This window comes from Mustela nigripes, chromosome 12 (assembly GCF_022355385.1).
Source record: "Mustela nigripes isolate SB6536 chromosome 12, MUSNIG.SB6536, whole genome shotgun sequence".
Classification (NCBI taxonomy): Eukaryota; Metazoa; Chordata; class Mammalia; order Carnivora; family Mustelidae; genus Mustela; species Mustela nigripes.
The window spans coordinates 49,944,603-49,958,439 of NC_081568.1; the positions used below are offsets into that span (position 1 = coordinate 49,944,603).

General features: G+C 38.6%; 1 protein-coding gene across 4 annotated transcripts in view; it reads left to right on the top strand.

The window, feature by feature from the left end:
* The first annotated feature begins 3,278 nt into the window (after positions 1–3,278).
* The window catches only part of TTC1 (tetratricopeptide repeat domain 1), a 44,082-nt gene continuing 33,523 nt past the window's right edge, over positions 3,279–13,837 (top strand). The window contains exons 1-2 of one of the 4 annotated variants that reach the window (XM_059417288.1): positions 3,279–3,378; positions 4,775–5,139. In XM_059417288.1, the coding sequence (XP_059273271.1) occupies positions 4,807–5,139 (333 nt within the window). In that variant the 5' untranslated portion in view covers positions 3,279–3,378; positions 4,775–4,806. Of the gene's footprint in view, positions 3,475–4,457; positions 4,562–4,774; positions 5,140–13,837 lie in introns of those variants that run through there. The other 3 variants (XM_059417287.1, XM_059417289.1, XM_059417290.1) reach the window with 3 other exon arrangements.

Genomic DNA, 13,837 nt, shown 5'->3' on the forward strand with positions numbered 1-13,837 from the left:
CATTGTTGTACAGACAAAGGTCTTATATGATGCCTAGCATTCATTCATCATTCATTCATTCATGTGCAGCTTCCATTCCCTCAACATACATAGGGGCTCCGTCCTCTGTCTGCAGGGTGTAAATAAAAACTTCAGAAATATTATCACTATTAATATTGATTATCATGAGTAATGCCATTAATCAAATTACCAGTACTCTTAGTAATTGATCATAATATTGCTAATACTGTGAGAACTTCATTAATAATAGTAATGCAATGACCACAAATGTTTATTGAGAACTTACCATCCATACTAAGGGCTGTTAATATTAAAGTATCTTTTTCTATCTTGAGCACTTCACTTGTGTTTTAGATAAGATATGATACCATTTAAATCCTACAATAATCCTATAAGATGATTCCAGAAGTCTCAGAATCTTTTTATACAACTCATCAGAGCCCCGAGTTACCCAATGTTTTGGCCGTAAATTTCTGAAAGAGAATCACCCACCCATGTGATAGCAGGATGGTCACTGAACCCGTACAACTGGAAACAAGACAGACATGGTCTCTGCCCTGGGAAAATAACAACAGAACAGCCCTCTAGATGAAAAACATTTCTTTCCTTTTACATAGTGTCTATGAGCACTAAGACAAAATTTCCATGTTTCCAGGCTCTGATGGGTGAACTTCCATTTGTAAAAATTTGTTTGCTTTGTGTTCCTATACTTCAGCAACATCCAACTATGTATCGTTCCCAAAAATATTCCTGAGATTTTTAGGATGTCCCCCCATCCTTCCCTGGTTTTTTTCCTCTTAATGAACTATTACTCTTCCCACAACATAACTCAAATATCTTATTAGTGAAGACTTACCAAACTAGGCCAATTGGATGTTGGCTCCTCATGGTTTAAAAACCAAAAAAAAATAGAGTGTGGATTGCTTCTTCCTTCAGGCTCAGTAGTGCTTTTATCTTATCCCCAATCTCCTCCTCCCCCCAATAGACACTGAGCTCCCCGGAATGGGGAGGGTGGGGCAGTGCCGTATTAGGTTTCCCATAACCAGCTACTGTCACAGGGCCTGTCACATATTGTTATTGTCTCTAACATTCATTAAACACTATGTGTCAAGCCCCGTGCACCTTGTCTTCTAGATTATATCATTTCTTTCTCCCAGACTTAAGGAGGAGGTACCACTGTTACCTAACCCAATTTTTACATGTGGGGCAAATTTATATATCAAAGTTTAGAAGCATTAAGTAATTTACATCAAAGTCACACAGCTAGTCAAGTGGCAGAGCCAGAATTAGAATTCAAATAATCAAATAATCCACGTAAAACAGTTTTTACAGCATGTTACACCTAATAAACACACAATCAGTAAATATTAGTTACTAGAATTATCATTTAAAGTTGGACAGCTAGTAAAGTAAAAAAGCCAACATTGTAAAGTTTATTTTATTTATTTACTTATCAATTTTGCTCCAAAATTCATAGCCTTTCTATTATACCAGAATTTAAGTAACAGGACTTATTTTTTTTTAAGATTTTATTTATTTGACAGAGAGAGAGAAATCACAAGTAGGCAGAGAGGCAGGCAGAGAAAGAGAGGAGAGGAAGCAGGGTCCCTGCGGAGCAGAGAGCCTGACTCGGGGCTCGAACCCAGGACCCTGGGATCATGACCTGAGCCAAAGGCAGAGTCTTTAACCCTCTGAGCCACCCAGGCGCCCAGGACTTATTTTTTTATTATTATTGAAGTATAGTTGACATACAATGTTATATTAGTTTCAGGTGTATAACATAGTGATTTGACAATTCTTTACATTATTCAGTGCTCACCACATAACTGTAGCCCCTATCTATCACCAATACAAAATTATTACAATATTATTAGCTATATTCCCTATACTTACTTAGCTATATTTCCTGTACTTTTCATCTCTGACTTATTTATTTTATAACTGGAAGTTTCTATCTCTTAGCACCTAACCAGACTTCTTAAAAGTTTTAAGAAACCTAACTATTGAACAGTTTTTAAGTTCCTGCCATATTTTTAAAATTTTAAATATTAAAAGTTTCCAAAATTCTGATATATTTTTAATGTTTTTTGTATATGGAAAGTTTTGACTTACACAAAAATGCAAGGGTGTGCATAATCTCATTTAGACATAAATTTAAAAAAAAAATGTTTGATATCCTTCCTGAAAAAAGTTCCTCTCAGCTATCTCTTCAATACGTTCTGTGAATTACAGAAAACTATTCTGCTGTTATCGCTGATTACCTATCTGGCTATCTCAACCAATATTTCAGTTCTATATTCCCAGCATGGGAATCTAATGGAGTCTAAAGATTCAACAAACATTTCTTGAATGAATGCGTCGGGTAACTGTTGGCTTTTGGTTCTAGGATCCCTTAACTCTCTTAATTTTAGTGAGGACCACAAAGAGCTTTTGTTTTTGTGAGTGTTATACTTATCAATATTCATTGTATTAGAAGTGAGAGCTGAGGGGTGCCTGGGTGGCCATAAAAGACGCCGTAAAGCATCTGCCTTCGTATCAGGTCATGATCCCAGGGTCCTGGGATCCAGCCCTGCTTGGGGCTCCCTGCTCAGCAGGAAATCTTCTCCTTCTCCCTCTGCTTGCCACTCTGCCTACTTGTGGGCCCTCTCTCTCTCTCTGTGTCTGTTAAATAAATAAAATAAAATCTTTTAAAAAAAAGAAGAAGAAGTTAGAGCTGAAAAATATTTAATATTTATTACTTTAATATAACAATACACCTATTATATGCCAACGTACTCTTTTTATAAATCACTGTATTTTCCAAAACAAAAAATCCGAGTAGTGAGAAGAGTGGCATTGTTTTGCATTTATGCAAATATCTGGCTTAATAGAAGACCGCTCGATTCTCATAGCTCCTTCTACGTTTAATACATTGCGCGATCACATGACACCGCCTCTGCAAAACACTGTATTTTTGAAAGGGATGTGGAAAAGCAATTAACTTAGTATTATGATGAAAACTGTTTTGATCTAGTAATGGGCCACTGGAAAGGCACACTTTGAGAACCATTAAAGAAAAAACTCTTTGGACAAGGTTTATGCTTCAGGATTCCTCTATACATTGTTAGCATAAGAGATCACAGTGAAGGAGTAAAAGTTAACGGCGTGGAGGCAGTCTCTTTCTTCCGTGCTGAGTAATGCAGAGTGTCGCCGTAACTCAAGATGACCACCGTCACTGGCATTTCAGTCCGTACACTGACGTCACACAACGCGACGCGCTCTCTCCCGGAGACTTCCACTACACTTCCCAGAATGCTTTGCCAACGACGACGCCATTGGTTGGTGTCGAGGGAAGTGCACTTGACTGAGCGGAAATAGAAGATCCCGGAGACTGGGAAGGTGAGGACGAGAGGGACTGGGAAGCTGTGAGTAGCTACGTGGGCTTGTCCGCTTTGGTTGTGAGAGACTCAGCTACAGGACGAACTGTTGGGAAATGTAGGGTGGCCCCTCCGTACTCTGGGGACCTTAAACTCGCGTTCTTCCTCTAGACCTGGCGGCAGGGAGAAATAGAACATTGCTGTGGAGGCGAAATCTTCGTATTAAGATCTTGCTGTTGGAAGTTTTCTTGGGACGAGCTGGGACGAATTCGGGCCCTTGTCGCGACACAAGGGGTCGTCGGCGTGATTTTGCTGCGACCCGAGGGGCGAGGGGCGGGGCTGCCGACGGTCTGACTCAGCTTCTGCAGCAGTGGTTTTCAATTGGCTGTACATTAAAATCACCTGTGATGTCTTTTTAAAAATACAGGTGTTCTGGGCCTAGGCCAGAACAACAAATCAGAATCTGTGGAGAATAAGGTGCGGGCAGCAGTACTTGCTAAAGCGTCCAAGTGTTATGTGGTCTAGCCAGGGTTGAGAACCACTCTTTTCAGTGTCTGAGTCTGACCCCCACGGGGATCCTGCGTAGGATCAGCTGCGCCAGAATTCTCCTCCCACTATAACCTGCGTTGGTTCTACAGCACACATTTGAGTGAAGTTGATGATCACTGGGCACCGATTGCGTTTTGAGCCCCATCGAAAACTTACACTTGAGCTTCATACGGCCTGAAAAGGCAGGCCGGCATTTTTTTCTTTTTTTGACTTAGAATCTGGCTCTTAATTCTGAATAAAGGTTAGGGCTGTTTCATTTTCTCGCCACTGTTTTAGCTTATCTTTTTTGCTACGCGGACAAAATTCAAGCGGTGGAACGAGGAAGAGCCACGTAAAAACCCATCTCCGGGTGGGAGGGTGGGGGAAAAAAACCGTTTCTTTTTTGCTTATATGAAATTCTGAAAGGAGAGTCAGTAAAATGTTTGGCATTATTTACGGGCTTATGATAACCAACTTCTTTATAATGAATTTTGGTGAAAGAAAATTAGGGTGTATTTTGGGTTTTGATGCAGAAGTTTATGTGTAATAGATAGGATTTTTTTTCAAATACAGGTTTCCCTTGCTATCTGAAAGTTGAGCATCCTGTCAAGCCTTTCCTAAGCTGAAAATGGCCTAAAGCAAAGGTTATCCACATGCACCGCCCCCCTTTTCAAAAGGTGGAGTTATACTGCTTAGCTTTTATGAAAAACCTACATTAATATTTATCTGTTTTTACTAATTGAAAGAAATCTGAAGGGGATTTTCACTTTTATGAAAACTGTTAATACTAATGTAGATATCTTAAAAGCTAACTGGCATAAAGCAGACATTTGGAAAGTGGTGGATATTTGCATGAGCACCATTACCTAACATATTTTCTTTTTTCCCAGAGCTTCAGCTTCACCTTCCTCACTGACACAGCATGGGGGAGAAGTCAGAAAACTGTGGGGCTCCAGAGGATCTCTTCAATGGTTTGAAAATTACAGATCCCCAGGAAGCAGAGTGTGCTACCCCTCCGGTTTCCAGTCCCAGAGATCACCATCTACAGAGCAAGCTGTTCAAGGATGTTGAGTCTCATTCCCAGGAAGACCAGGGAGAAGAGGAGTGTTTTCATGACCTTAGTGCTTCATTTGAGAAGGAGGAGCCAGGAGCGGACAAGGTTGAGAACAAACCTGATGATAATGTGAATTCTTCTGAACTTGATGAAGAATACCTAATAGAACTGGAAAAAAACATGCCAGATGAGGAGAAACAGGTAAATATTTATTGTGCACAATCTGCAACATAAACTGCTTTTTAAATTGAATAAATGTGGTTTCTACAGTATCATAGATTGGGTCATATCTATGGTGAAGAGTTATGTGCCCATCTGTGTCCATTTCACTTTAGTAGTGGTGGAACTCAGATAAATCAGTAGCATGGCAGGGAAGCATTCAGTCTCTGCTTAACAAACATTTCCTCTCTTTTTTTTTTTTCTTTTTGGTCAGCTTTAAGTTCTTATGTCTGTTTTATATAATTTTGTTTTCTAACACCCATATATACCTTCTAGCTTAAAAAAAAAAATGACCTTTTGGGGCGCCTGGGTGGCTCAGTATTTAAGCATCTGTCTCTTGATTTTGGCTCAGGTCATGAGATCAGGGTGGTGAGATCAAGCCCTGCTGAGGCTCCAAATTGGGCTTGGAGCCTGTTTAAGATTCTCCCTCTCTCTCCATCCCTCTCTGCAGCCCCAGCCCTTTAAAAAAAAAAAAAAAAATGACTTTACTGATGGTTGGCTGAACCATTACAGGCTGAAATTCTTGTAAGGGACATTTTCTGGTGAGACTTTAGAGTTATGATATGCTGCCTATTTGTGTTAATTCTTTGATAGCAATAAATGACTACCTGAATATCCTAGTGGTAGTTTGGTTGCAGAGGGCAATGACTGGGGCCTGTGTTATTTATATAACATCCTTGAGGAACAGAATTGTGTGTGATAGTAGTTATTTTTGTTAGCACCTATAGTGTACCAGCCACTGAGCTTAAAAAATTATTTCTGTTTTCATGTATTCTTCACAACACAGCCTTGAGACATACTGTTAGCATTCCCCACTGGAGAACAAAACTTAGTAACTTGCCTAAGATCCCACATCTAATAAATGGTAGAACTGATTCTCAAACTCAGATCTGTTTTAATGTAAAGTATAATGGAATTTAATAGCAAAAATAGTTCTTTCTACAAAGCAGGTACACTAATAAAATGTACACTTTCCTGCGTCTTTGCCCCTGAGCCACATTCTTAACTGGGTAAGCCTTCACTTTTGAAGAGAGAAGTCTTGGTATCCGCCCACATACCCTTCCTTCTCATCTCATAAGCAAGGTCATCTGAAGAGTTACCATAATATCTGAGCTTGTCTCAAAGAACTTGAATGAGATCTGTAGCTTAGGCTTCTGAAGAACTCACTTACAAAACAGGGTATGCTATTTGGGTAATGGGCCAAGATACTAATGTGCATTATTAACAGTGGGAGTGGGGAGGTAATGTGACATGGAGAGGAGCATCTTGTCTCTCCTTAGGCATTTTTCATTTTCAAGTCTGTAAGTCTGTTAGTTTTAACATGCATGTATTAGCTTTTGTGCTAATGTGTGCCATCAGAAGAGAAGAATAAAAGGCAAAAATGAGTTAGTTTCATAAAATACCTCAGCAGAAATGGCTCAGAAAATTAAATCATATACTATTTGATAATTAGGGAGGTGATTTTCCAGAAAGTGTTTGGTTCAGCTTTGATTTCACTTGTGCAGACTTTTTAGAAACATTAAATGTCTGTGTTAAAATGTTAGCTTGTTTTTCTGATACTTAGTACTTAATATATTTTATATTTTTTAATATATTTTGCCCTGGTACTGAATTTTCTACAGTGCCATTGGTTTGACAGTTGTGTGGTTTGTCTCAGCTTCCCATTTCCCAGTTTAGTAAAAACTTTGTGCCTCCTGGTCAGGAATCATATTTTAAGTTCTATAAATATTTAAAATAATTTTATTACCTATAAATTGAATATTCTAAATAGCACAATGCCTTTTAAACTTTTTTCTTCCTTTTAAAAATTAAGATGTAACTTATATATAGTGAAACTGTTCAAGTTCTGTGTACAGTTCAGGGAGTCTTGACTACCATATGCACCTGTGTAACTCACCCTTATCAGGATCCACAACATCTCCATCATTCCAGAACCTCCCTTTGTGCTTCACCACTCATTCCATTCTTCCAGCCCTACCAACCCAAGGGCCCACTGTTCTCTTTCCTGATAGGTTGGTTTTTTCTGTTCCAAACTTTAGTGTAAATCTCGTTTCAAATATAAACATTTTATATTTGTATATAAACCTCTGTTTATCATAGCTTAATTTGAAAATTTATAACAATATCTCTTATTGTTGTGAAACAATATGCTGTGAAACAATGTGCTGTGGTATTAGCCATTGTTATATTAACTCCACTAAGGAAACAACCTCCGAGAGTACAGACTGCCTTTACCTAATTGTGGTTCTACTCTATGAGATATTTTTATGCTGTTTTGATAAATATCTTGTGAAATTTTTAGAAAGCAAGCAGAACAGATGAAGAAATGTCTCCTCACTGCACATGTGTTTTGGTTTTATAGGCCATCTGAAACAGGATACCTTTGATTCTTTTAAAATAGAACAAAATTGAGATAATCAGCAACAATAAAATATACACAAATGGCCAAAAATGTGAAGACTTTCAGCCTCACTAATAATTTTTCTTTTGAGATTTATTTCTTTATTTTGGGGGGAGAGGTAAAGAGAGTGGATGCATACATAAACACACACACACCCAAGCAGGTAGGGGCAAAAGGAAAGAGTCATCAAGTGGACTCCGTGCTGAATGTGGAGCCCCACGTGGGGAATCAGTCTCATGACCCTAAGATCATAACCTGAGCTGAAACCAAGAGTCGGAGGTTCAACTAACTGAGCCACCCAGGCGCCCCCCCACTAATAATCCTTTAATGCAAATTAAAGCACTATGTCTTGGGTATTTATCTGATGTCAACAATGAGAGGACTAGGAGTGCATGTACTAATTTTGAGAGTTTAAAGTGCTATGTCATTTCTGTGGGATACAGGTGTCAAATTTTTATATGGATGTTTCTTTAGGCCAGGGCCATCAATAGAACCTTCTGCAATGACGGGAATGTTCTATGTCTACTCTGTTCAATATGGTAGCTACTGGCCATCAGCTATCATGTTTTAATAGTCATGAGCTGGAGCATTTGAAATGTGACTAGTAGAATTGAGGAACTGAATTTTAAAATTTTTTATTTCCTCTAATTTAAATAGTCACATGTGGCTAGTGCATACCATATTGGACAGCACAGCTAAACCTCTGATTCTCTTTAGTCATTTATTTTAAGGAAGTTACTAGAGATGTGTACAGATATATATAAAAATGTGTTGCAGCATCCATAATTTTGGACATTAGAAAAAATGTTCAACAGAGGGTATTACTTGAAACAATTCTGCCATTTTTACATGGTAGCATATTATGCAGTCATTAAAAAGAAAGATAAATCTTAATATTGACAGGGAAAAAAATGCCTGTAATGTTAAATGAATTAAAGAGGTGTGATAGGGGCACCTGGGTGGCTCAGTGGGTTAAGCCTCTGCCTTCAGCTCAGGTCATGATCCCAGAGTCCTGGGATTGAGCCCCACATCAGGCTCTCTGCTTGGCAGGGAGCCTGCTTCCTCCTCTCTCTCTGCCGGCTTCTCTGCCTACTTGTGATCTCTGTCTGTCAAATAAATAAATAAAATCTTTAAAAAAAAATAAAAAATAAAAAAAATAAAGAGGTGTGATAATATGGCTTATAATAAGAGATATGTATTTGGTTTTTGTCAGTTCCTGGCAGAGAGATCTTAAAACCCTTGGAATTGCCTAATAAGAGATAAGAGTATACTTTGTTATTTAAAACAAGTCCCTTTCAACCACACATGAGGTGATTTTTTTTGGAAAGCCCCTAAAGATGAGGTCTGGTTGTCAGAGTTTGGAGCTTTCAGTGCCACCCTACCCTGCCCCCACCTCCGGGAAGGGGACAGGGGCTGGAGGTTGAATTAATCACTTGTGACCAGTGATTTGACCAGTCATGCTTATGTACTGAAACCTACATTGAAGACTCAGAGAGCTTCCACACTTAGTGAACATGTAGAGTTGCAAAGAGGGTGACACGCCCAGGGGGCATGGAAGCTCAGTGCTCCTTCCCATGTACCTTGTCCTATGCATCCCTTCTGCCTATTGCCAGAGTTACAGTCTTTAGAATAAACTGGTAACCTGGACTTGCAGTTAGCATCTGAAGTAGTAGGGGTGGCATTGGGGCCAGTCTGGTGGCACCGAGCCTTTAATTTGTAGGATCTGACGCTATCTTCAGGTGAATCATGTCCAAATTGAGCTAAGTTGCAGGACAGCAGCTGGTGTCTGCTATAGAGTTGGAAGTGCTGGGTGTGGGGGAAACTCCTACACATCGGGTCACAGAAGTGTTCCATGTGAGGTTTTTTTTTTTTTAAAGATTTTATTTATTTATTTATTTGACAGACAGAGATCATAAGTAGTCAGAGGCAGGCAGAGAGAGAGAGGGGAGGAAGCAGGCTCCCCGCTGAGCAAAGAGCCTGATGAGGGGCTCGATCCCAGGACCCTGAGATCATGACCTGAGCTGAAAGTAGAGGCTTTAACCCACTGAGCCACCCAGGTGCCCCTCCATGTGAGTTTTGACAAGAGAGGAGACACACAAGATATGTTTTCCCTTTCCAGCAAGTTATAGTCAGTGATGTTTCCTTTTAAGTTAAAAACCTATGTGAAAATATGTTCATACAGAGAAGTTTGGACTGATACAGGATGTGATTATTAACTAATTTTTATTTATACACTTTTTTGACCTATAGTTGACATACAGTGTTGTATTAGTTTCAGATGTTTAATATAGTCATTTGACAATTCTATATGTTACTCATTTCTTACCATGATAATGCTTACTATCAACATACAAAGTTACTATTATTGATTGTATTCCCTGTGCTGTACTTTTCATCCCTGTGGCTTATAACTGGAAGTTTTACCTCTTAGTCCCTTTCACCTATTTTTCTGATTCCCCACTTTTTTCTTACAATAAGCATGCATTAAATAAACAACACAAGTTACTCCATTTTAAGAATATAAATAAATAAAAATTTATTGTTTACCACCAGCATGAACTTTTTACCAAGAAGCATATAAAGCTGACCTTTGAGGATTTAGAAAGAAATGTTATTATAGGATCTGTGTATTGGTAAATGTTTCTCTTCAGGAAGAATCAAGTATCAATAGCTAAAGCCTGTCATTCAAGCTGACTTGACCTGTCCTGTGCTGAGAAGATAATCCCGGGTCAGGAGGAGTTCCAGTTCTCAGCAGAACTCATAAATCATGGAGAGAAGGAAGGGAAGGGCAAAAACAAAAACAAGAGTAATGGAGGAGGAAGGCAGTGAATATTTTTTTTTTTTTTTTTTTTTTTTGGTGGGCAGCAAAGTCAAGTTTATTGAGTGATAATAGTACAAAGCTCCCAAAGAGGGTGAGGACCTGAGAGGGTTGCCTGGCAGTAAAGATTTTTTAAAACAGGCAAAATCTCTTAAGGAAAGTACTGTGTATATGTGTGTGTATATCTTAACCTTTTGTGAAAATTTGAAAGTTGACATGACTACCCAGAGGAATGGGATTTTAGCAAACATTTGAGATGTACTAGATCTGTGAAGCAAGTAAGTGATTATTAAAAGCCTGGTTGAAGTAAAGGACAAATCTGGTAGCACATGAGAATTGTTGCTATAATATTAAATGCAAAGATAACTTTATATTATGGGAACCTGTGAACATACTGGATTTTGGTGCTGTCGATCCTATAATAGAATCACTTTTTATGGGCTACTTGTCACAATGGAGTTCAGTACTCATGTGTATATTCTCTAGATGATTTCTTTATTTCTTTTTTTTAATTTTGTTTATTTGAGAGAGAGAGAGAGTGTGGACTGGGGTGAGGAGCAGAGGAAGAAGCAGATTCCCCACTGAGCAGAGAGCCCAGTGTGGGCCTTGATCCAAGGACTCCAGAATCATGACCTGAGCTGAAGGCAGACGCTTAACCAGGCGTGCCTCCCTAGTAATTCTTACATGCTCACTGAAGTTTGAGGACCTCTGTCTTGCACATCATCTTCCTTCATCAAGTAGCTGTTGAATAAATGGTGTGATTATCTCTGCTGTAAGGGCCAGTAATTGATCTTACAAGTTACAGTTTATCTCATTCATTTATCTACTCCAGAAATATTCGTATTTCTTCCATTTGTTGGACATTGTTTGAGGCTCTTAAGAATACAGTGGTAAACAAGACAAGAGGATTTCTCTTCTCTCATAGCTGGGAGATATTTTTTAAAAATTTAAAATAAAAATAAAGAAATAAATGATAAGATGAAGTGATGAGGGGTGGGATTGGAAGGATGGGAAGGACTACTTTGGGTTGGTCAGGAAGGGCCTCTCTGGAGAGGTGTATCAGCAAAGACTGGAAGGGAAAAAGGAGTTAAGTATGTGACAGTCGGATAGGGAACTGTTCCATGCAAGGGGAGAAAGTAGTATATAACACAATTCCTTGGCTACTGTGGGTGGATGGTGATACCGTTTATAAATACAGAGAAGACGTGGGGATTTTGAGTTCATTAGCGCTCTAGTGATTTAATTCTTGCTGTAAATAAAAAAGTTTATTTGTAAGCCAAAATGAAGATTTAGTGATTTTAAAAAGATTTAGTCATTTGCTGCCTCCTGCCAGTTGTTTATACATGGTATTCATTTGCAAATAGGTCCACGTATAGATCGATTTAAGTAAGGGATACAAAAGTCTGTTGTTTGGTGAACATGTACTCAGAGTGCAAGGTTCTGGGATTTTAAGACCTTTTCCTTAGTCTCCGAAAACATAAAGAATTGTTCGTTCCTTCAAGACCGTTTATGTTTAACCAGGAACCATTCTTGAAGTATTGGTTTGGAGCAGTTCTTTATCAGTTCTTTTCCTACCTCTCATTTTTCCTAACTCCCACAGTACTTAATCCTTTTGATTTCTACCTTTCTGCTACCTTTTTGCATTATTTGTTGATGTAACAATGAGCGTGTTTGCAGGGAACATTCTCTTAGTCACTTCCAGAGAGTTTTCAGTGACTTTTCTGTAATGGCCTGCATATTCTGTTAACCTTATGAGAAAACTCTTTCTGATTTGTTTCCCTTTTATTTAATTTTTAATGGACATTCTTTTGAACTAAGGTTGCCACATTTATTAATTTCTTAGAGTTTACTAGTATTGGGTTTAATAAACACTATTTTTTTTTTAATGAACACTATTGACAAGTGATCAAATAAAATCCTAGAACTTAAGAATTGGAAGGGACCTTAGATTTCTGACCTGAGTTTAAGTCAGGGGAAATAATATTTCCAAAATGTTTACTCCAAAATATTTGGAAGTTAGTGGGTTGTTGTTGGGTGTTTTTGTTTGTTTGTTTGTTTGTTTTAAGATTTTATTTATTTATTTGAGAGAGAGAGCAGGGGGAGAACTAGAGGGAGAGGGACAAGCAGACTGTCAACAGAGTGACCTTCGATGTTCCTTGTGTTTATTAAGGAAGATCACTTTATATAGATCAGTGGTTCTCAAACTTTATCATATCTAAGAATCACAGGAAATATATTAATCATGCAAAGTCCTGAGACGTGTCTGATAGCACAGACTTGTTAGGTGGCAGCCAGGAATCTGCTTTGTTAATGAGCATCCAGGATCATTTTGATATAGGTGGAACTGTGGCACTCTTTGAGAGACAGAAAACCAGACTGACACACGACCAAGCTTCGAAAACACAAATGTAACCAGTATACTGACTGCATCTAACATCAGAAGAATAGTTTACAAATGGGATGTTTTTCTTTTACCCTCATCTGTGCTTGGGGTCTCAAATAGACTTGTTGGGCAGAATTTAAACAGCACTGAAGTAAGGTCTTTTAAATTGAGTTTTGCAAATAGAATTTTCTAAGCTGAGAAGGAAATATTTCCAAGGTTAGTTCCTCATAGAGCAGTCGTCTTTCCTGAGAAATACAGAACTTAATGAGAGGTCAGGTTCTAAATACAGCTTACATCCAGAGATCTTCCCTCCAGGCCCCCTAGACGGTTTCTAAAAGTGACTTGTGAAGAGAACAAGTGTGTCTGTTTGTGTAAGGCTTCCACGTCTAATTTCAAAGAAAACAAAACTGAAGCTTTTGTTTCTTTTTTAATGATAAGGGACTGGCGTAATTTTCCATGTGTAATTTTCTCATCTCACCTGGATAACAGCAAAGCAGCAAAGTTTTGTTGCATGTGCTTCCATTTTCCAGCCCTTTAGCAAGTATGTAAGGTTTTTTGTTGGTGGTGGGGTTTTTTCGTTTGTTTGTTTTTGTTTTTTGAGGGTTTTGTTGTTGTTGTTGTTGTTGTTGTTTTTTAAAACACTCTCTTTGACCCTTATGGTACTTGATCTCTGGCCGCAGTGCTTGACTTGTTTTATTTTGTAGCAATTACTTTACAAAACTGCAGGGGGAAGCAGAGAGCTGCTGATAGATTTATGATACAGCCAGGGCTGTAACCACAGATTAGTAGAACCTCTGACCTTCCCTGTTTGCTTGCCACTCAGATTGCTACTTATTACTGACAACACCACTGGGCATGAGTTATTTCATCTTCTGCTTTGAATCAAATCAGCCTCCTCAAACAGTGGAACTGCTGGTTATTCACGGCCTACGTTCCAGAACCACAGTGTCACGTGATCAGAGGGAGAAGGGGAACAGTCACTGGCAAATAAGCCACAGATTTCAGGGTTGTTTCCTAAAGTTCAGTAATTTTTCATGAGTATGACTTTGTTATAAGCTTTTAGTCAGTTTTTGGGTCA